At 45.3% G+C, this 23,216-nt stretch overlaps 1 protein-coding gene across 3 annotated transcripts in view; it reads right to left on the reverse strand.

The window, feature by feature from the left end:
* Nucleotides 1-23,216, reverse strand: part of LOC124184365 (protein O-mannosyl-transferase TMTC1-like) — a 144,232-nt gene that overhangs the window by 12,417 nt on the left and 108,599 nt on the right. For all 3 annotated transcript variants that reach the window (XM_046573979.1, XM_046573980.1, XM_046573978.1), the window contains 5 exons: nucleotides 22,000-22,189; nucleotides 16,112-16,233; nucleotides 15,849-16,013; nucleotides 15,044-15,157; nucleotides 1,040-1,180 (listed from right to left, as the gene is read on the reverse strand). In XM_046573979.1, coding sequence (XP_046429935.1) covers nucleotides 1,040-1,180; nucleotides 15,044-15,157; nucleotides 15,849-16,013; nucleotides 16,112-16,233; nucleotides 22,000-22,189 — 732 coding nt within the window. The remainder of the gene's footprint in view (nucleotides 1-1,039; nucleotides 1,181-15,043; nucleotides 15,158-15,848; nucleotides 16,014-16,111; nucleotides 16,234-21,999; nucleotides 22,190-23,216) is intronic.

Below are 23,216 nucleotides of genomic sequence, written 5' to 3' on the forward strand. Positions count from 1 at the left end.
CACGCGTTGTATATGTATAAATGTGCATACATATGTAAGAAACGTCTGAAGATTTTAAGTAAAATATTCAACGCCACAGGATGCGCCCCTGAAAAACAGCCCCGAAAAAATCGAAACGAGATAGAAAAAAACCACGCCATTCCTCGAGGTCTCGGATATATTACGTTGATCCTTCGACTTTTGTGCTTTACGAACACCCGCGCGTTCATCGTGAGTGTTATACCTTACTTTTTCAATTACCGAAATAGATTAAATTGGTAAAAGGAAACGAAACAAGATCACGTAATTTTGGGTTACTTCTTTTAACACGGCGCAAATGAAAGACCGAATTCTACATTATCCACCATTGAAGTGAAAGAAAAACAAATCGTTGTTCAGTCCAACCGAGCGAGAGAACGACAGAAACTATAAAAAACGAAACAATTGTTACAGCGATAACTTACGGAGGGTTTAAATGACTGCGGAAAAGTGACCTACGGTTAAAACGAAAGCACACGCAGTGGTATAAGACACCTATACGCAAACGGTAGCAGAAACGGTGTGCGAAGCTTTCGCTCGTGTTAATTAAACTTTAATTTTGTCCGAAGCGGCATGAATTACCGCGGCACGCAAGATTTAACGCGTGAAATTCGCGTGAGCGCTTTTCGGCCAATAAAACGGACAATAAACCGTTGATAAAATTGTCCCGTGCCTGCAACGAAGGCGCGTATATACGTACATTATACGATCCATTATTTCGCGCGACCATCTTCGCGGGGGTTCTAATTAATATCTTTCTGGCAAAATATAGAACCGAATCAGGGAACAACGAAATTCGAGGAAAACAATTTGAGAATCATCAATTACGATAAGATCGCGATGGATGTTCGCGATATTCGTTAACACACGCAGGGCTGCAGGCCGTCGGAGCGACAATACAGGTATTGAATTGCATATCTTAATTGAATCTGCGATTCACGCGAGCAACTTTTTCGAGGTGTTGCCTCGCTTTGCGGCGAAGCCGAAGCCGAGGGGGGAGTTATAATGCGAAATAAATTACCTGTAGAGCTGGCCAAGATTGTAATGAGCGTTGACGTGACCCGGCTGGGCGTTAATGGCTGACAGAAAGTGCTGTTCAGCCTCTTCCCCGACCGTCAGAGTTCCCAGGTTGTTGTGAGCGCTCGCGTAAGTCGGCCACAGCCTGAAACAGACGGGAATTGAACGGGGCGAATGATTGCCTGTAGATTTTTGCCGATCGTGAAGCACCGACAAGCCGCAGCGATACGGCTATCGATCCCTGCAGCGATGGGAATTCAACGGCGAAAATTCTGCACGGCACAGAAATGAGCGGATCTACGGAACTCGGTTAAGTTTCCTGAGCTGTTGCAGTTCGACTGTACAAAGCGACGTGCATTGCGGCAGAGCTCCCGGTTAGCTGTCGGGGATTAATTTCACCGAATCCGAGGATGCCGGGATATTACGCTCCGATGGAATCCGCCTCCCCTGCACAGCTGAAATATTGAATCGGTCTAGAACAAACTACGATTGGCACGCCAGATTACAAGCTTTGCTGAATAGCCTGGAATACAGTCAGATGGCGGAGTCGGGGGAACTTGAACGCGACATTACAGTTTCACTTTTCCACCGGGTAGAATAATTCGAAAAAACTTTTCCCACTCGCGGAGTATGATTGGTAGGAAAGTGGGGGGCAATCGGCGGAACTGAATTCAAATCGACAAAGAGAAAAGGGGCCTTGAGGCTGGTAAATGAATTACGAGCATTCCCTAATCGAAATTTAGCGCCTACTTTACAGATAGTAAAGTAGGTTCTGTTTTAACGCTGAGAATGTCCAAAATTTACTGATTTACCAAGTTTAGGCTCAAAATAGGGTCTGCTTAAAACCTCCTTCAACCATCCAGAGGTAGTACAGAGCTTATAGTTAAAAGGGTTTTTGTATCCGTAAGAACGTTGAATAAACACAGCTGAAATGCAATACTTGATTTTCAAACGTTATTGAAACTGGTCAAAATTATGTCGAAATAGCTCTCGTATTATTCATTGCGAGCACTTGAATATCGCTGTAATAATGCATCCGTAGAGGCGGAGATACAGGTCCAAGGGGGAGCTGTAGATTGAACTGCGACAAACCAGATTCAATCGTCGACCAAGAGCGTCAAATTAGGGTTTGGTACCTTTGTCCTACGGACCTGGAGGTTCGACGTACGGTTTGTTTTCAAATTCTTAGGAGTCGGAGGGTCAATGTAAGATTTCTAGGTTCAGTTTCCTTCAAAGTATGAATCTCGGTAGGGTCAAACGTAGGCTCTAAATTTGGACTCGAGTTCGACTTGAATGCGGGAAAACGTCTATCTAGTTTGAAAAACATGGTTTTCTCCGTTTAGTTTACGTAATTGTTTTTATTTATTTATTTTTTTTTTTTTTAACTCAAATTCACATTCAAACGGAGGGATACATCGATGCACGTAGTTGAGGGGTTAAACGATCGCCTAATTTTTTCATTCCTATAGCTTTCCATCTTCTTCTCGCGGTTTCGAATGGGAGGTAACAATAAGTGCGGATCCCCGGCGAGGCGCCGGAGGCGTTGGGGAAGTAATCCAAGCTTCATTTCGCGGTGCACACATCGAGATATTTCGAGGCGGCGACGGGGTGGATCCGGGTCTCTGGTACGACTCGCAGGAAAAACAACGATCCTACCGCCTCGGGTGAAACGATTTTACACTCGACACCCGCTGCTAAAGCCAATTTCAAACACTTCAGACAACCGTGCACAGCAAGCGCTGCGGCAACCTTAGGTAGACAATTTTCAACCCTTAGGTATACGTATAGTCGGTGGCGCCGTGCATGCGGTCGGTTCTTATTGCCGTCAAAGGAAAGCGACAAACTGAAACTTGGAATTTTCCGCTACGCTGGAAACGTTTCGTCTCCTGACAATGGAAAACATCGGCCTTCTTTGAGCCCGGGAGAAATGTCGGACGAGAATTTTATCAATTATAGAGACTCGGCGAGAAGGGAGAGCCCTTTTTCCTCTCCTCGTAAAGGCGGGCGATAAGCTTCGGACAGCAGCGCGACTAATATCAGCCGGCGAGGGGGAGAAAAGCACGAAGCGTCACGTCGCGCGTCCTATCGACTAGAACGGATTTTTCTACGGGACTCCGCGACTCGAACACGACTGGGATTAAGAGCTTCGAGTGAAACGCCGGCTGGACTCGGATGCAGCTACGGCAGCAGTCGGAGCTTAAATCCGGTGATCTGCTTGTTCGGATCTCGAGCTTCGTCCGATCACTCCTCCCGTGTCTCCTCCCTGTTACTCTTTGCGATCGAATTTGCGGTGGTGGTGTAAAAAATTTTGAACCAGCCAGTTTCTCGGTTTATTCTCCAGACTTGCAAAGGTCAGCAGTAGCTAAGCGAGGTCGAAATATTATGAAAATTTTGGAGCGAGTAACCTGTACCAATTATTGATACGTCTAGACCCCTTTCATATTTCAAAATTGTTAATTGACGGCACAAATTGTGAATTTTTCGACGACAAAATCAATCTCTAGAGGGTTAAACTGTACAAATTTATCTTCAAGTAATTTTGGAACCGAAGATCAAACGGATACAACCAAAGGAGGTCAGTAACTGGTACACTCACCTTATGCGGAGAGTACAAAAAAACTTTGGTTAATGTATCTAGGAACAGTGGGCGACGTTTTTGCAGAGCTCCGATCATTTCGCGTGTAATTGCAGTTGAATAGGAGGCGGGCAACATTGCGAGATGAAATTCCCCTGAAAGCTAGACTCGGACAGTTCTGCGTGGCTTTTCGGAGTAGAGCTCCGTTTATGCATGCATAATCCTTCGTGTATTGTTAGGCAGATACGTTTACAAAAGACGCGAGAGTTTCCCGGGGTGAGTCGGGTGGATACAAAGCTGGTGTAAGACGGCGGAAGACTGAAGTGGTCTTTCTTAATTACCGGTACGTGACAACAAGGCGACCACAGAGGCAGGCCACCGGAGCTCGACTTCCGGTTTCGGGGCCATGGTACCAGGGTGACTCTATCTTGGAGTTCCAGGGCTTGGGAAATAAGGGTCATCCGGAAGTTCGACTTTCGCTACCCGCGGTTCGGCGAAAGCCACGAATTTTCACGACGCTGAAAAAGCCGGGTGGAAATTAACAGCACGCCGTTTATCACGGCTCTGAATTTTCCGGTGTATTCTTGCCGTGACGAGTATAATGGCGATAAGGAAGAGCGATACGAGGACCGCGCGACGGGAATCCAGATTGGCGAGGTGCTCAGGGACATTCGCTGTACGAGCCGAAACGAAGCGAACCGAGGGAAACTCGATCGAGTTAAAAGTAAATCGATCACATATAGTTTTAAAAGTTATTTAAACTTTTTCCATGTACCTACCCTTAAACCCGCCCCGCGTCCCTCGTCCCTCAAACTCTCTGGTTAAAAAGTACTTCTTCGGAGTTATACCGACGCGACGGGTCAAAGCTGGTACCTATAGCGATACGCTTCTCAACCTTATCTAACGTCATCCTATCTCGACCATCTTACTAACTCTGCAGGGAACGTGGCTCGCAATTTTATCCGCAGAATTTACTCTTCGCTAGTGGATTCTGAGGTCAGGCGGAGACTCTGAGTGAGACTTTCCAGCAGAGACAATGTTGGTTATTGGATATTTATGATGCGCTTTAAGAACTCGAAGTAAAGCACCAAGTTCAATTTGCCAAATTCACAAAACGAGAGCAAATTCTATTTCATTGAAGACACGACCAAATAGTCGTAGATTTTTTAAACCTCGCTATATTATTATCGACTGAAAAACATTGGTAAAACGAATATTGATTGAATCGCACGTCGAACAAAAGTTCGGGTTAAATTTATATTGAAATCTGTTCACGGGCCAGTGATTTTTCAACTCGTGTCAACAAATTTCCAAAATCTGTTTAACCCGTATCACGTGGAACGGCGTGTGGGTGAAATGGACTTCATTTCTCACTCGAGGATTCGGGCATGCGAGCACATACGAGTACGGAAAGGTGGGTCAAGCTGCGAGAGGAGGAGAAAGAGAAAAAAATTGCTTCTATTATTTGGAGCGCTTAAGGGAGGCTCGATGCTAGTTCATTCGGCAAAGAGGCGAATACAAAGAGGGCGGCCGGGCGGCATGGCTTCAGCCTATATACCTATTCAGAGCGCACGCCGGCTCGCTTTATCTTCTTCTTATAAATGAAACAGGTTATTTATTATCCAATAAAGAGACACTCGCTGGGCGAAGCGTCCCAGCGGGCGCCGTTCTCTCCTCGGCGGCGCTGCTCCGAGCTTCTTCTCCTCCCTGCAGGAAGAAGCGCGCGAAATTCCGGCGTCTACACTTGACGTATAAATATCGGCGGCAACCCCTGACCCTTCCCTCCCAAACAGCTGAAAACATAATCCGGGCGCTTTCTACCGATTCCGGAAATCTAGTCGCTGTTCCAAGGGATAGGCAGATTTTTTTACTGGAATGAAAAGCAGTCTCTTCGCGTCGGTGGTAAAAGCAGCGAGTGATTTGAGAGAGAGTCGAAAACCACTCGTCAGTTTACGATGTTTAGAGAAAGAGAACTCTGCGGCCCTCGCTGAGCGAGTTACACAATACCGGGTACGAAAATTGAAGATTCTTCATGCAAAGAAGACAAGTGTCTCTTCCCCTGAAAAAGGCGAACCAGTGGGGTCAAAATTCCCCTCTCTTTTGCATCTTTGTGTCCTTAACCAGGACCTGCATGCCACTTGTTTGAAAAAATCCAGAGTCAGTTAGAACCAAACTAGTATCAAGTCAACATAAATTATGCAAACACATGACGAATTATATACCTTATACATTTTCTATGAAATTTCCCATTGAATCAAGATACTCGATCATTGAACATCGGAACATTAAGAACCCATCACGTTTATCTAAATAGTAAAATATCTGTCAGTTATAAACACTAACTAATTAGTATAACGTGGTCTTAAATTTATTAAAAACCAGTGTGCGAACCTCACGTATATCTTCACACGCGGAGACAGTAAGATCAACAAGGTGTATCTTTTATCCGTTCCCTTTTTATCGGTTCAAACTTAGTCAGGTCCATCAAGGCGGCTGAGGCAAGGTTGACAAAGTAAATCAAAGATGTAACGGAAGGGTGAACGACGAAGGGGGAAAAAGCACCGGGTATCAATATAGCATCGCGAGACCGAACATTGATCCCTCTGTTCTGTTTTACCTAACTTTCGTCATTTTTATCGCGGTGCTGTATGCGATGCGTTATCGATATCGCCGCTTTTATGGTCCGAAAATTATGGGGCTCGTTGTCCCTGGTCGATGCAATCGGAAGCCGACTGATGGGTTCCTCCTGAAACCGCGAAGCGCCCGAATTTAAATAATATTGTTTCCGCGAATCGGCCGCGCTGATCACGAACAGACGAGTCAAAAGGTCCTGCGAGACCGTGAGCATTGTATGAATTTCAAAAACGCCCCTATAAATTCCCTCGATTCCCATTGTTCGCCTTCAGTCGAGGCCCTGCCTTCTACACGCATACATATATATGTGTATGTATATATATATATACACATATATATACACATACATCATATCTACACGCGGCAGAATTTTATTTAGTTTTATTCTCGCACTTGTTAGCACGCCTCCAGCAACCGATACGCGAGACAAATTGATACCTTGAAATGGCAATCGAAAATTCTGATGTATGTATAATAATATACAGTTACCCGCGAGCTCTCGGCACTCTTGCGGAAATTCGTAAGACTTGAAACAGAATGGCTAAAAATGCAGCGTCGAATGCGTGCAGCTTGAGGAGGCATTTACACGAATTTTAATTAATTTTTTCTCATGCAGGAAAAGTTGAAAAATTTTTAACGGTTTTAGGCAAGCAGTTCTTACATCTTTTAGAATAAATTTACCTCATTAAAATATGTAATAAAAATTACCTCAATTGGCCGTATGCAGAGTCATACAAAGTAAAGGTTTTCGACCCCCAAAAATTTCTCCGTTCAGAGAAGGGATGTAAGAGTACAAAAATGGAAAAAACCGTAAATCGATTATTTGGCCATAAATGCCCCCATAATATTCTCCTAGGATCGAATTATACCCGTATTACCGGTCAGCCGTATACCCCGGTTTTTATTTTCTCTAAGCTTTTTACGAGATGCACATACGTTGCGTCAATGTATTCAAAGGTCTCCTTGCTTTTAGCCTGATTTACTGCGGCTGATATAGACGGACGAGCCGATATCCCATCATCCCCGTTTTTATACCCCTCGGAGAATAATGCTCCCTCTCTCTCTCTTTCTCTCTCTTTCTGCTTCGGCGCGACAGCCAAGAATACCATAAAATTGCAATCAAACAATGCATTATCGTAAATATAATGTTCCTTGTAGCACATAAATTTTTCATAGCTTATTTATGTGCACGGATGTACATGTATTTATGCATTTTTTCAGTGAAGCTTATGTTGTTGGTATGTACTATTGGACGTGATTTTCGTTGGTAAATGAATACAGAAGTGAATGTGTGTATAATGAAGGTATTATCCGCCATGTTATATAAAAGGAAGAAAAAAAAAATCATTTACCGTCATGTTTTAATTCCACGAAACAATTTACGCTTATTGGATTCAAAAAACGAACTGTTATTCATGCGAAGAAATACCTCGTTACTCCTGGAAAGCAGAAATTAATTTTTAACGATAAATCAGAGTTTAAGCAATTTTACAAAAATAATTTTATACATAATGTGCAGTATCTAACAACACGTATAATATGTTATACTTATTCGTCAACATTCTATAAGATAATGATGTGATTTCAGAAAGTCAAACAATCTCTCCTCAATCCGTTAAAATTGTCTTCTATTAATTCGGAGCAAACGTATAAATGCGAAAATTCTTTTGAGTCGAATAGAAGCAAATGTCACGATAGAATCCGAAGCACAACGACCGTCAGAGGAGGTTTGAGAGAAATATTTTACTCCGCGCTTGTTTCTGTTTGGTTTTTATTTCGATGATGCGAATCGTTCGATATCCGGAGCTGGAAGCTTGTGGAAGAAAAAGTCATTATCCTAGTATCCAACACAATGCCGAAACGGGTTCGAAGTAATTAGCCGAGGGGCAGAGTCAGCCAGGTTTTAAAGCTCGGATGAATTCGGATGTATAAGTTTAGCATAATTATTCGGTTTAGTTCGGGATTAATTAAGTACACTAAAACGCAGAAGTTGATTCTGCCACCGGACTCGGTCCCCGAGGAGTCGACTGTATAACGCTTACATCTTTACCGATTAATTTCACGATGCCGTTCCGACCGCCTTGCCTCGCCTCGCCTCGTGAATTGATCGCTGCTTTGAAGTGCTTGAATAATTTCTCTTGCCCGATAATCGTGCTCGCCTTAATTTGCTACTTGACCTAACCAACTTACTTAACAGCGATTTACAAGCTCACCCAATTGGTAAATCTCGAGTTATATATTTTCCACTTCACCTACCCCATAACTACCCCGTATTACTTTTTTAAGCTCGAACAAGGTGAAACGAGCTTCGCTCAGTCGACCGAAAACTTTAGTTGCATTTATTTTATGCGCGCAAACAAATCCTGCAGGCTTACGCAATCTCGTTGAATATCATCGAAAAATACACCTGAATACACAGCGTATTACACGTCAAATCGAACGGTCGGTTTTAATCTGACTGCCCTTGAACATGGTCAAAGTACGCATTGAAAGAATGAACTTTGAATATTTTCAGATTTTTTCGGCACGTGGTTTCTTCACGACAGCTCGTCCAATAGATTTATTTCAACTACGTAGCTTAAAACCTGGACGACGTATGAAAAATGTTCATTTACAAAAATTTCAGATTTCTCTTGCGAACTTCTCGAGAGTATTTTTTCGGATTTTTCATTCCCCGTTTCAGTGTAGTATTGATACAAAATGCGCGCAAATTATTCGAAACTGAAAAGTAGCCAGATCGAATGGGCTACAATTTATACACAGCGTGCCTTCTTCAATGCGAAAGGTTGTGTGAAAATTTCATAGTGGCCGGAGCAGTGGTTCGCAAGATATATCAACAAATATTCACACGGTTGCGAGAATTCGGTTCAAACTTCGCGGCGCGGCAAGCTAATTGCTCACCCTGCGCGTGGCGCTGCTGCGCACTCGAGCCCGATCTTCAGTTGTTGCGCGTGTTGTTTACAAAATCGGTTGTCGACTGTTTCTCGCGGAGTATACTTCGGTCTATTATTTGTTACGATTCCTGACGTGATGTGTAAGTGTCGTACTGCCGGACAACATTCTTGAAGCATACTTATCCAAGGTAAGAATTCAAAACTATGTGTTGCGTATCGTAATACCGATTGTATAACTTTCACCGTTCGTACCGCCACGTTACAGTACGTATGATGAGAAATTTCACAGTTCCATGCAAACTGTTGCTTGTAAATTTTCAACTACTTTTCCGCCCACTGCGATATATGTAGACAATCTTTGGTACTGAAAAAGATACGCTGTGTGAAAATTTCAGCCAATTTGATTAGGGCGCTGTTCTGTTATGAAAGATTTACGAAGATTTTTCATAAAAACTATACGTTGACGTGGCACGAGAAGTCACGGAAACTTACAAAGATGCGAAACTTTTGCATAGGAACTTTTTCTATATGACATCTGTCTTTCAAGCTGTGTTAACTTGAATAAATGACAAATCGGCAAACGCTGATTTTCGACTAGCTGCGGTAACAAAATGCTTGGTCAGGAAAATTTGAAAAAATTCAGGTTTCATAATGGCAATACGAACTTCAAGTGAGTAAAAGGGCGTGTAACGGGTTTTGCTTCTCCTTGAGCCTATAGCGTGGATGTACGCCTGATTGCGGTGACGCGAGTCTCTCGATCATCGATGTGTGTGTGCCGTTCCTGCGGGTGGCTGACAATCGAATATCGTCCGAAATAAGAGAGCTGGGCACACCGATCTCAGTGCCGGATCGTTCATTACTGGTCACTTTGTCTTATAATTTTATCTTTATTCCGGGTTGCTTTGGCTTATAATTTTACCTCTATTCCTGGTTACTACGTTTTATAATTTTATCTTCGTATACTTGTTGGTTACTGTGTTTATAATTTTATCTTCGAAGACCTGTCGGTTCTTGCTGGTTCCTGTCTTTCTCCAATTTCATTTTTATATACATGTGGATTACTGTCGTCACACAATTCGTGAATCATGTTTTTTTTTTATATACAATCAGACAGCTTGCCAAGGCACATTCGTTATATGAATATCATAATGCATTTTGAAGTCTTATTTATTTGAACGTTTCTCCTTTGGTTATCCCGTACCTGATCAATCCGTGCTCATTCATTTAATCGTGTTTTAAACAATTAAATACCGATTCAACAAAAATATATTACAGGCGAAAACATCAAAAGTGGTCGGGGAAAAAATCTTGTATTTTCGTTCGATTTGACGTGGAATCCCCCGTTATACGTATAAATAGAAAAATGAATAAAACTCGCGTGTCGATGAGTGACGCGGAATTACGCCGAAACTGAACCGAGTGAAATTGGCTTGTGGGGCTTAGGATGTTGAGCAAAAAAGCGATCCTTCGAAAATGCAATATTCGCAGAATAATTACGCCATCGCGAACAGCGATTGTAAAACGTTACGGTGACAAAAAGAGAGTATTCTGTATATGTACTCGGTCGGAAATTGCCATTTACGAAAGGCTTAAATTTTTCGCGAATTCACCCTGCAGTGCACGTATTGTACATGGGAAATTAGATCCTCGATTGGAGCGATGCGAGTGTTGGAAAGCGAGGCGGTGTCGATGAAACGTAATTTTCATCGTTGTCGGAGGCCCCTGGATTTTTACTCGTTTTCATGCACGCCTGTGTTTGTCCGGAGTGATTGCATTTTCGAAGACAAATATTGCGCCATTACGACGGCGTGATTGGCTGCTACGTTACGGAGATACCTACCCTCCTGCCTCTGCAGTTCGCACCCTGTTTATTGCCGTAATTGCACCCCCCTTAATTGCCTCCAATTCCGCTACGGAATTCGGTTCCGCAGACTTCGACGGGGCTTCAGAACCGGCGAAAACTATCGGACAAAAAATCGTTCGACGATTCGACCTCCGCGGTTCGCATCACCACCCAGAAGTCTCTCGGTTCTACCAGTCTCGTTATAAAAAGGGGGGGAACAACATCGCGACGACTTTCAGAGAATGGGTGCTAATTATTTTCGACGGGCACTCGCGTTCGGCAGCCTGCATCAATTGCAGATCTAGCTTTTGTTGGCCATTGCTCGAAGTGCAGTAACCATTATCGAGGGGAATGTCGAGGCAACGATACTGCTGCGTCGATCAAGCGCAGTTGGTGCAGCGCGTGTCTTTGAAAAAGCTGATACTGAGAGTGTCTGATGCAATTTCTTTCGTTCCTCCATAGAATCGGGAATTTCGCGCAATTTTGATGAACGATATGCTCGTCGTAGCTGAGCTCGAAGGCTCGATGATCAATTAATTCGTGAATCTCGGGACAATGTGTCTGCGATTCGACAGCACTCATGTTTTTATGGAATAATTACGGAGGTGGGTGTAAGATGAGGAGTAGTTCAGAGTTTTTTACCTCCCGCACTTGTCGTGATTCTTTTACGAAGTTCGCTGAGCGACGAGTGCCTGTATTTACGGGCATTAAGCGAGTCGTGGAGTCCGACCAACCGACAAGACTCTCGTATTTTTACTCGTGCAATGCTGTGAACTTGGTGGAAAAAAGGAAAACCGATTGTGCGGCAGTTTGAACCGAGGTACAAGGGCCGCGCAGCACGCTGAAAAGACGAAACGACTGCGTGAATTGCGATGCGATTTTAGTGTAGGAATGATGAAATTCAGGACGGAAAATAGTTGTAACGGGAACAGAAATGAGAATTAAAATTGATGAAATGTTTTCACTTTGGAGTTTTAACGAAAAAAAAAGTTGCAAGGTATAAAAATGACTCTTAGTTTTGAAAGCCGGTTCGTGAATTCTATGAATATTTGGAATTGAAAGACGCGAAGCTGGCGGGGACAGTCATTTGGTAGATTTCAAGCGAGACTTTTATTCAACCGCGCTCTCAGTTTGCCCCAAGGAACGAGGAAACAAGGGTATAAATTTATCGTTCGGAAAAACATTTTCCTACCGGAAAATTGACTCTTGAAACTTGTACGAGAATAAGGGAGTGAGAGCTGGCATTAAAATACCCTGAAATATTAACTCAACGACGAGAGATCGTTTCTTTTGGGTTGATAAATTATTTGGAAATTATTTGATTAAAGAGCTCCGGATGAGAAAAGGCTGCTTTTATTATACGAAAATGTAAAGTTTTTTTACAGGATTGATAGTCGACATGTCGCGTCGTTTTCGGTACTTCATTCCTCAAATAACAAAAACATCTCGCGCTGACAATGACGAGGGTAGTTCACTCGGTTGAGGGTATTTCTAATGAAAGCAACAAGGAAATCTCCTGCGTTTAGCATCGGTATACATAATACAGAGCTGCCGAAGATTGCATCGGATGTGCTTCAGGCGCAACTTTCAATTCCATGGAAAGTTGTTTAATGGGGTCGTTATCCCTCAGGTCGAAACTTTAAGCCGTCGCGACGCGGATAGGGTTCCTGAATCCATTGAGAATGAGCTAAGGGACACCTGCCATCCACGAGAAGTCTCTCCCTGATGTTCAAATTGAAAAGAAGTCACCAAGAGGGGCAACGCCACGTTTCTTGAAAACGGCTCACCTCAAAGAGAGAGGATGAATAAATATCAAAGAGAACAACGAGTGGCGCGTTGAAAAACTGGGCTTTGGAAACGGACGATCGATTAGCGGAACATTCTTTTTTCTTTTTTTTTTTTAACTGCGCTCATCGGTTAGATTTCTCGACAACTTTGTACTCCGTGGCCTTTCTGTCTAGTGGTCAATGGGATAAGCGACAAATGAGTGAAAGCCTTTTGAGAGCAGCACGTTTTGAAGCGGTCCGACTCAACCGCGCTCGTCGATAAGAATGAGAGGAGAAAAAGAGGCGAAGTTTTCAGGATTCCGTCGTTGAGTCTCGGCCATGTTCAAAGCAACAAGAGAGTGCAACCCCGAAGTCACAGTACATACAAACAAGACTGGAAAAAGGAAAATACGAAGTCCGGGAGATAGGGGGGCCCCTATCTAGATAGACTAGGAGAGTGGAGGAAAAATAAGGTGAATAAAAGAGGGATGAAAGAGAAGGAAAAATAAATAACACCGGCTTCCTACTTCGGTTCAGGCAGATCGAAGATCTCGGGCTTTCGAAGTCTGAGCCTCGAAGAGAATCTATAAGTTCGAGGATAGAGTGGATGGAAGCTCGACCTGCCGCTCGGTCCAGGATAGCGGAAACGGCGTGGCAGCTAGAACATCAAACGGAATCTTTAGTGATCGGTTACGGCGGCGGTTGAAGTGCGAATCTTTTTCCGCCCCGCGTGTCTGCAGCGACGTTCATACCCGGTAGTAACAAGCACATATACGTACGTACATCCTCGTTTCCGTCGTTCAGTCTCTACATAAACTCTCGACGTAACGCGACGTCTTTGAGACGTCTCCAGTGCTTTTACGTGTTATAGAGACCCCGTTATTCTTCCACCTCCGTCTTCTTCCCCGCTGCGATGTACTCGTTCCGTCATATTTGCCCCGATACTGCGAAGCTCGATACATATTCACCCTCGGAAATCCCCTTATGAATTTCCATCAACCCCCCCCCCCCCCCCCCCCCCTCGTGCGAGAAAATAAGAACACACCGACTCTCGCCGCTGCTGCTGCAGCGTCGCACGAACGAACGAGAGAGGTAAACAAGAGTTAAAACTATTGGATTAACACTGATGATCACTTTTTTTCTTTTTTTGTTATTCAATTATTTGAGTTCGCCCTGAAGTGAATCAGAGCCATGCACGTTGGAAAAATAATTAACAACTCTCTCTTCCCGGGGGTGGAAACCCTGTGACGTAAACAAATGGGTTGTTAGCGAGAGATGAAAATCTGCGGGTAGAAGGGAATAGAATTTTCCCAAGAGCTGCCGGCCGGCCAGCTGGAGCCGGTGGGAGGAAGGGAGAAGGCCGTACAAATTGATGGATACAAAATACGCTCCAGCCCTACGTGCGCCGATGTATTATACATGTGTTCACGTAGGCAGGCACGTAGACGTATACGTACAACTGGGTTGCCTACATCATTTACCCCGCCCCGCGAGCCCCGCAGACAGAAGCAAAGCCTCGGAGTGGAAAATTGAAAATCTTGTGTATGCATAACGCGAGGAATACAACCCGGCTTCAAAGGATCATAAATAATTATTTTGCGTCCCGTTTCACGTGTTGCGTGTGCCTCGTAGAGTTGCGCGGTCGGCTTTGCGCCGAGGGGTGAATATCGGTGTGGGTCCTCAAGACGGAAGGGGGAGATGGGAGTGGAAGGAGGAACGAAAAACGTGGAACGAGGAGAACCGAGGGTGAAATCTTTCCGCGGTTCAGAGATGAGACAGAGGCCAAGATCGGCGGAGGACTGCTCATCTTTTATACGGAAGTTTACTGCTTTACTCGAACCAACTCAGCCCGGCCCCTCGCCAAAACATCACGGAGCAGACGAAGCGAATTCGAGTTTCGTCTCGTGGAGAGAAGCAACAATGCGGTTAAATATACTCCCGCCCTCTTGGTTTGTCCGACGTTACTTTCGTCCATTTCGTTTACTTGGACCACTTCACGTTGAGACTTTTTCCTCCTTGCCAAAATGTGCTGCAATAACCGCTCTTCGGAATCTGCCTCTGGCAATACTCACAATCCGGAAGACGATTTAAATTGTCGTAACAAACTTCATCAGGCCTTCTCTTAATTCACATTAGCTACAGATTTACGATTCATGATTTGCGGTTGGAGAGAAAATTTTGGTTACAGCGACCAGGATCCTGCCATTGATAATTTCACTCTCTGCAGAATTCGCCGGAAAAGAGGAAAAGGGACGAACGAACGAGAATAATCAATTAACCAGTCGTCTATACTCACCAGAGTGCCAAGTGGTAGTGGATGATGGCTCGTTCGGGCTGCGAAGAGTCCCTGAGAAAGTTTGCGAAATTGTAATGCATCTTGGCGTTGTGCGGCAGGGTCCGGAGGCCAGACCTGAAACGAGATGATCGTTACTGCGAGCAGTCGAGCACGGTTATGCCTGCTTACTTCTCCGCAAGCCCACCGGCGCCCGTTAATTATCCGACACTCTGTTCCACCCCCGGGCAATCGGTGGCTCGGGGCCAAACCGTTGTTTAGAGGCTTGACGGGATCCGTAAAACCTTCACCTCCCCGCATACACTGTGTATATCCGCTCACTCGGGCGGATTAGAGATCGCACAAGCGAATTTCGCGAGTGTTTATGCGAGTGAGTAGAAAAAATTTGGTGTCGGCGGTTGTCGGGGGAGAATTGCAGCTGCGCTGCGCGAGCCTGCAAACTGCTGAGAGAATTGCTGATGGGGGTAAATTTGTTATTCGCGCAGGATGTTGGCGAACTCTGGCTCCGGACTCCCTTGGGTCGGAGGAAAAGCAGGAAAAGATGTCGCGACGCGGCGAGGTATAAACCCAATATAACTTCTGTATAAGAGTAATTCGCGGCCGAGACTTTTGAGCACCGTATACCACGGCCAAACAAAGCAAAGACAAAACGGGGTTCCGTCCTCCCGAGGGACGATTCCAATCTAACCAAACCGGCTACAGCTTCCACACCGGAACGGCGGCACTCTGCTGCACCTTCGCCCCTTGTTCCACTTTCTGCGCGCAACCGAGAGAATCGAAATCTTGGAATGTAGAAGATCTCACCCACCTGAGCAACGTCTCCCTCGACGTCCAGTCACGGTTCCGTAACACCGTCCGACAGCACCCCGATGCTAAAAGTAGCACCACTCCCGCTGTGATGAGACTTCGTCTCCGCGGAACGGCCGTCCACGTCACCTGAGCACCGTACACGGTCAGCAGGATCGAGCCAACGCTGGAATCGCATGGTTAGGTTGTTATTTTGACCACTCTGTTTGCACCCTTCCGATGAAATCTGTCAGTAGTGACATTATTGATCTTGAGACGATCTACCTGGGTATGTAGAGAATTCTTTCAGCCATGACGAAGCCGACGGTGACGAACAGGTTCGAGGCTGGTAGAAAAGGCAGCACCAGGAACATCCAGCCGAGAATCAAAGGTGGATGCCTCTGTTGCTGGAAAACGTCAAAACGCGGGGTTCTCGTTAGGCGGAAATATCCGATGAGGAACGCATGAATTCGCAGCTAGGTGCACTGGGGATGGTTACGCGTAGTCGGAATGACCTCGATACATCGCCGTTTGACGTTAATGATAAAATTTCAGGACGAAGAGCTGCGAATTAACGTTCCCGGCGGTGCAGTTTCTAATTAGAATTCCACGATCCTCGAGAGCCGGGTGAGCTTTTGTGCGTCTGAGCTACGTTCGTTTATCGCTTGCGGCACAAGCCCGAACTGTATAATATACACGTGTCGTTCGAGATAGGTGTTACGTAGTGAGCTGGTTGTATTCCGGTATTCAGTTGTGGAACAGGCGTGTTACGGGTCACTGGTTTGTGTCCAGCTCGTGCATTGTATTTCAATGCTACGCCTGATATGAGAGGGCAAACATGGAAATGATTGCCCGGGTATTTGCATATTTTAATAGAAACAACACACGCACACATGGCAATCACGCCACTGCCAAGCTACGCCTGAGGTGTAGCGTCACACGTACCAGCGTTTTATAAATACGTAACCAGGCGCGTCTGCTCGGCAGAAACGAAGTGTGTCTGTTGCACAGGCGTGCCTGCTCGTGTTAAATTTCTGTGTTCTACAACCCCCCTCCTCCTCTATCCTCCGCTAATCTCCTCGTCACCCGTGTTGCCTCCGTTGCGTGTGTATAACCTACTCCGTAGTTATTATGTATGTCGTGCTGAGATATCACGCGCTATTGATAGTGATCAGAAATTAAATGAGGTTCAGGGATGATCGACCGACAAGAAAAGTACCCGGGGTAGGTATACATCGTCGATTTTTCTCATTTTGTAACAACACGTTGTAGTACATCGAAAAACATTAGGTAGTTACGTATTTTTATTCGCGAGCTGATTCGGCAGCTTAAGCGACGAGAAGCTCTAAAGAAGTAAGAGGAGCAACCGCTGACGGTAAAAATCATTGCGCGTGTCATTTTTGTTGGTAGTGAGTAACATCCGATCGATTAGATAAAAAAGTTTCGAGTCACTATCGACAAAACCTAAGCAATCGAACCTTATGAACGGTTTTCGCCCTTTGAACGTCTGACTTGGCGTGCAAAAAAAAAATACGTGATTGATGTTTTTTGATCTACTATACCATATCGCAGGTACACTTCAGGTACTTTCCTCGCGAGTCGCGTTGCACGAGGCTGCGGGAAAAATTGCAAAAGTCAAAAAGACAAATTTTACTCGAGCTGTAAAGAGAAGGGTCGCAGCTCGGTTCGGTCATTCTGGAGTCTTAGCACCGGTGAAATTGGGTGAAGTTTCGAGTCGTGCGCATTCGTGTGAACGGCGAAGCGGAGGCGCGGGACGCTTAACCGAAAACCAGGAACCCAGCGTCGGTCAAAGTTAATTGAAACCCTCCGATGTTTCAGCCTGACTTCGGGCCGTTGAAGGAGAAAGGAAGTTGGGTAACTCGCGAGTTTCCGGGTCTTGGAACCGCGCCCTGATGTGTGCACATGCATGCCTTGTGCGCGAACCCGCGCGGGATGATATCGCTTTGTCTAATTATAATCGACGCGGCACTATTCATCAATTAAGTAAACCGTTGTTCTAGGACGCATTCCGGAAACGCCTCCTTCACCCCGAGGGCTGCACCCCGATGTTCCACAGCTCGGCGTGCCCTCCGGCGAAACCCCGATCCTACAACCAGTTCGTGCGTCATCAGCACGCATTATTAACACGGCTCGATTGGTCGCCCGCACCCCGTACACGCGCTTCGCTATCGCACAATGGGATCGGAGGATTTGTGACCACGCGAAGTCAATAGCCATTTAGAATATCTGCAGCCTTTCTCTACGGCCAAACCCGTGGCTAAGAACCGGAGGCCCCCGGACTTCGATCGCGACTCGTCAATACAAAGGGCCGCGAATCGCTTCGGTTGCGTTGTTTTGAATCGTAGTTGAGTTGTTGTTTTTTTAGTGTGAAAATTTTCCAAGTCTCGCTTATACACTCACTTGCGAGATCGTTTTTCGTTTTTATTTTCTTCGGAGGGTGAAAAAGCCCCGGGGAGCTGTACGAGAAGAACTGAGGGTTGGGCGGACCTTCACGTCCAATTTCAAACTCGCGTAATGCAGGTTATTGCGGAAAACGAGATCGTAAAATAGTTTTGAAAGAAGTTCAAAAGCGCAGAACCGTTCACAGGGAGTTCTATGTATGTATAGGTGCGTATACATGTATACCTGAGAACCTCGCAGAGAGTACAAGAAACTTGTAATTAATCTTGGAATTAAGTTACCGCGCGTGTATTGTTCCAAAGTTTTGCCAACTGTAGTACACGTCGAGAGCTACACAGCCGCAAAGCTCTCGGTTCCGAGTCGTTTTCGCCACAAGAATGAAAATGGAACGGATTTACCGCGTACGCCCGGGTAGAAAAATATACGAGATATACGAGACCCGATTTCAAAGTTTTAACGTTGTTACCCACCGCTCTCTCCTCTCCAAAATGCAACGCTGTTTTCCATCGCTGCAAGGGCCGGGCTCGCGTTACTTGCTCGGCCATTTAACGACCCTTTCGAGAAGGATGAATTCCGATCGCAATTCGAATTGAAATATACATTGAGCGCAAACGATGTTCGCAGAAAGCGCGGGACAGTGATTATGATAAAAGTAATGAATGAGCGATTGAACGAATAATTGGAAAAGCTGCAGGTTGAAAAAAGAAACTGATAAAAGATGCTTCTCTATAAGTAAAATGGACTGTTCGGAAAAGATGAAGGAAAATGGAAGAGAGAAGAGAGAGAAAATTCTGCACCAGCTCATTAACTTACAAGGAAACGAGAACCTGTTATTACTCCTGCTTTCCGTTTATGAGAGTTTCATCATGGAAAGGCTGTTAGGAACTTATTGGCGTAATAATTTTCCGCTTGATGTCTTTTGATAGTAGCTTCAGGGAAAGAGAAGCGAAGCGCTCGGGATTTACCGAGGGAACTGCAGCGGCGGCAGCCACCGCGGTTTAAATATCTATAAATAACTGAACATAGGGCGTTTCGAACTTCCGATCGTTTGTAACCGTCAATTTGAAATTTAAATCAGTAATTTGACCGCACGAATTTCCAAACCGCGAGAATTTGATCGTTCGACGCATCGGGGTGCTTTTTCGCGTCTGACGAACCCGCTATGAAAGCTTGGGGATGCAAAGGAGAGAAAGAGATAATGAAAGCACGTGCTATCGGCGTCCCGGCTGAATGGGAGATCGCGGCGAGGACCTAATTGAGGATTAATTAAGATGACTCTGGTTATGTACACACGGGGGAGCTCACCTTTTGTCTCTGCTGGATTGAAATTACGACATCCAATCTGTCTTCGATCCGGACGGATCTTCTCGGCGGGGGATTAAACTCGGGATAATGGGACAACGAAGGTGTGCAGGCGATCAATTTAACCCCGGATGTTGTATCGCGGGATGAACCAATCGAGAACACGATCGCCCCACACTGACGCGAACCTTTTACCGGATACCAACCATCCTTGTCACTGCACGACTGGCCAATGAAAGTTGACAAAAAAATTTAATGAATACGAGCGGTTGATGATTGTAACTTTGATGTAAATTTTTACTTCTTTTCCTTCCTTATCCCGAGTGTAATGAAAAACTGTTTCTTCGATCATTCTCAAAGCTCTCACCATTTTTTGTTCATTCTAACACATTAGACGATATACCCGTATGGACGCAGTGAGGAAAATAACCGAAAGATTTTTTTTCTCTTGTCCTCACCGCATTTCACTCGAGGATAGCGATTCGACATAAAAGAAGAACGCCTATTCGCTGAGTGAGTCAACTATGTCCACGCCCCATTAACTAGACCAACGAGAAAGGGATATAAGTAAAATCGAACCATCAAAATGTGGGGGTCTGGGAGAATGAAAAGAGATAAAATTTAGTGCGTTTAAGATAAGCGCTCGAGCCACACTAAAAGTTTCGGTGTATGTATGTATACATGCCATGGAGTATTATCTAGCGAGATGGAGGCGTCACGTGTCTGAAGAAAAAGATGAAACAAAAGAGAAGAAAGAAGGAGAGAGAAAAAAAAATACAGCGTAAAAAAGATAAACGGGTAGAGAATTAATGGACACTCGCTCAATGCCGCGGAAACAATTTATCCGGAAAACTCGGTAGCCGTGGGCGCTTTCACAGGATTATCTCGGTTCTGTTCTCGGAGGCACGTCTCTCGGCGTCGCGTCGGGTCGCGTCGCTTTCGTCGGCTCTTCTCCGACGGACCCCGATGAGCTAAACCCTTGCGAACCGACCCGTTGTTGCTGCAGCCCCTCCGTTCACGGTGCGTTATATCTCGCGAGAAATGTCCACCTGCGGACAGTTTTTCACCCTCGAACCTACGTCGAGTACGAAAAACAAGTCATCACCCCGTGCGAAGCGTTTACTCATTCTCGCCTGTCTGAAAACATTCTAGACGATGTGATCCCGAAACAACTTCAAGAATGGGAAAATCACTTGAATTTCTGCCAAAATTTTGACAAATCTTCAAAAGCGCACAAGTTATATCGACGTGTTTTTTCTGACGAAAAAATGGTGAAACTCATGGTATCGAGTCGCTGCGGTAAATGATTCGAAAAATACGCACAACCGAAAAAAGGAAAAACCTGCTCATATTTTTGCAGCTGGTTGTCATACGTTTTTTTTAGCATTTGAGGTCCAAGTTAACCGCCACGGGCTTCTATAGAAAATTTATTCCTCGCATGAAAAATTTTTCAGGTCTCAGTATCTCGATGATGAAACTTCTATTCCTTTGCAAAGGTACAAAAAAAAAAAATAATAATACTTTGAATCCATACATTTTATTCCACAAGGATCGATTTCATTGTTCACCGCTAATCCTAATCCTATTCATTCGCCCGCAATATCGTATCGGGTATTCGGCGAACGCGGAAGCTTCCGCAAATCGCGTTGATCGCGTGTATCGAGATCAGCTGCAGGTGCTCGAGTATATCCACCGTTCGTTCTCCTGCATCATTACCCGCTTGCAGTTCATAGCTGTGGCTATGCTGGTATCGTTAAGCGGGACATTACACGATGGGTTATGGTCGATAGAGGCCGTATCCATAACATAACCGATTATCAGTCCGACCGATTTATGGGTTCGATCGCTCCGTGGTTCTGAGAGGATTTAATCGCACATTATCCGAAAATTACTTATTGTTCAAAGATGGTTACAGGAGCGAATTTGAGGACCAGGATATCGGCACGGATATTTGTCCTAAAAAAATTTGTATCCCGAACTCCGTCAAGCTTTTGCTATTTCTTATAAAATACATTGATCTTCGATCGTTCTTGCGCGATGCGGTACAAGTTTTTTTTTTTATCGGGCGAAGCGTTCATTAAAATGAAAGTTTACGGCGTATAAACTTGGCAGCTTATAATAATACGAGTATATACGAGAAAATATCTTTGAAGGGTTTTATTAATTTAATTAACGATAACGCATAAGTGCCAAGCGAATACCCGTATTAATTGAAGAGTTCTCCTTCTTTACTGCAGCAGGCTCAACTCGTCTTCGGGCCACTTTCTGGTCGGTTTTCAAGTTATATACCAGCTCCGCTCAGCGCTTACATAATCGTCGACGAATTCTTGACTTTACGAGGGTGTTCAACAGGCGCATAATGGGCGTGGTGGTGGCGGTGGCAAGTTCGGGGTTGTGATTTAATTCCCAGGACACTCGGAGATCGTTTTAAAGGCGCGAAAACCACTCACCTCGAAGTCCGTGAATGCTTTGTAAGTGAGCACCACGCAGCCGCCAAAGAAAAGACAGGTAGCCAAATTCCTCGCGTCCGCCACGGACGCCACAAGAGGTACCGAGCCCATTTGCCAGTCGTGCGATAGCGTCGCGGGGCACACCAGCAGCCAGAAATTCAGTGCAGCCAGGTAGCAAAAGGTCAGCAGCCTGCAACAGATTTCAAAATACAATTCCACACCGTGTCAATGAATCCAGATGCAAAAGATACGTGGCGGGTGCGCGAGGAAAGAAAGCAGCCTGAGAAACCGCGACGTCCGTTGTCTTGTTGCGGAGACAATGGACGACGGTCTGGGCGGATGGATGATGGGAAGGTGTCGATATAGTGGAGATTATATCGAGAGGTGCTGATAGTGAGAAAATGAAAGCTCGGCGTCAGCAGCAGACGCTTCAGCGGCACGACGAGCTCGCACTCCTGAAAGCACCATCCAGAGCTTTTTCTTCCTCACCCTGTTCGATAGCCGAGCCACTCGAGGTGCCGTGAACAATGTCAACCCCGGATCGAGACCATCGCGCCTTTCATGAGTGGTCCACCCAGCAATTTTTATCGAGGCGAAATTTTTTTCGGTAAGGGTTGCAATTATCCATGCGTTGTACGCGCGCGATCCGTCGCTCTCTCCGCGTTCCGATCCGACCCTTTATTACGTCCCAAAACTCATCCTCGAGTCGAGAAAGATGAAGTGAATTCTTCTCGTCACTCGAGGTGGTTCTCGCTCATGGCGAGCGAGTGAAAAAAGCTCGCCGCCGGTCCTGAAAGTGCCTACAATCCAAAAAAGGCATTCTATCGATCTTCTTCCTCGTCACTCCTTCTTCTACCGCTTCATGTTTTCTTTCCTCACCATTTTTTCACCCTGACTTCGATCGTTCTGACTCCTCCAGCGCGGGCGGTCTGAATTTATGCGATCAAGTGAGCTGTTCTTTTTTGTTGGTTATATATTATTCAGAGCTCCCGGTTCTTCGACACGGTTGTTTAGACGCGGTTTTAATATTGTACCACGAGGAAGAATGATCGTCGGAGAAAGTGCTCACCGTGGGGATTTAAATACCGAGTAAAGTCGAGCGTCTAGACTCCTTACAGCGACGGACTTTGGGCTTAAGATTCTCAACGCTGAGTCACGGGCTGTGTTTTAAACAAGTCCCATCGAGATGGTTTCGCTGAATTTGAACAATGATAATA

Source organism: Neodiprion fabricii, chromosome 6 (genome assembly GCF_021155785.1).
Source record: "Neodiprion fabricii isolate iyNeoFabr1 chromosome 6, iyNeoFabr1.1, whole genome shotgun sequence".
Taxonomy (NCBI): Eukaryota; Metazoa; Arthropoda; class Insecta; order Hymenoptera; family Diprionidae; genus Neodiprion; species Neodiprion fabricii.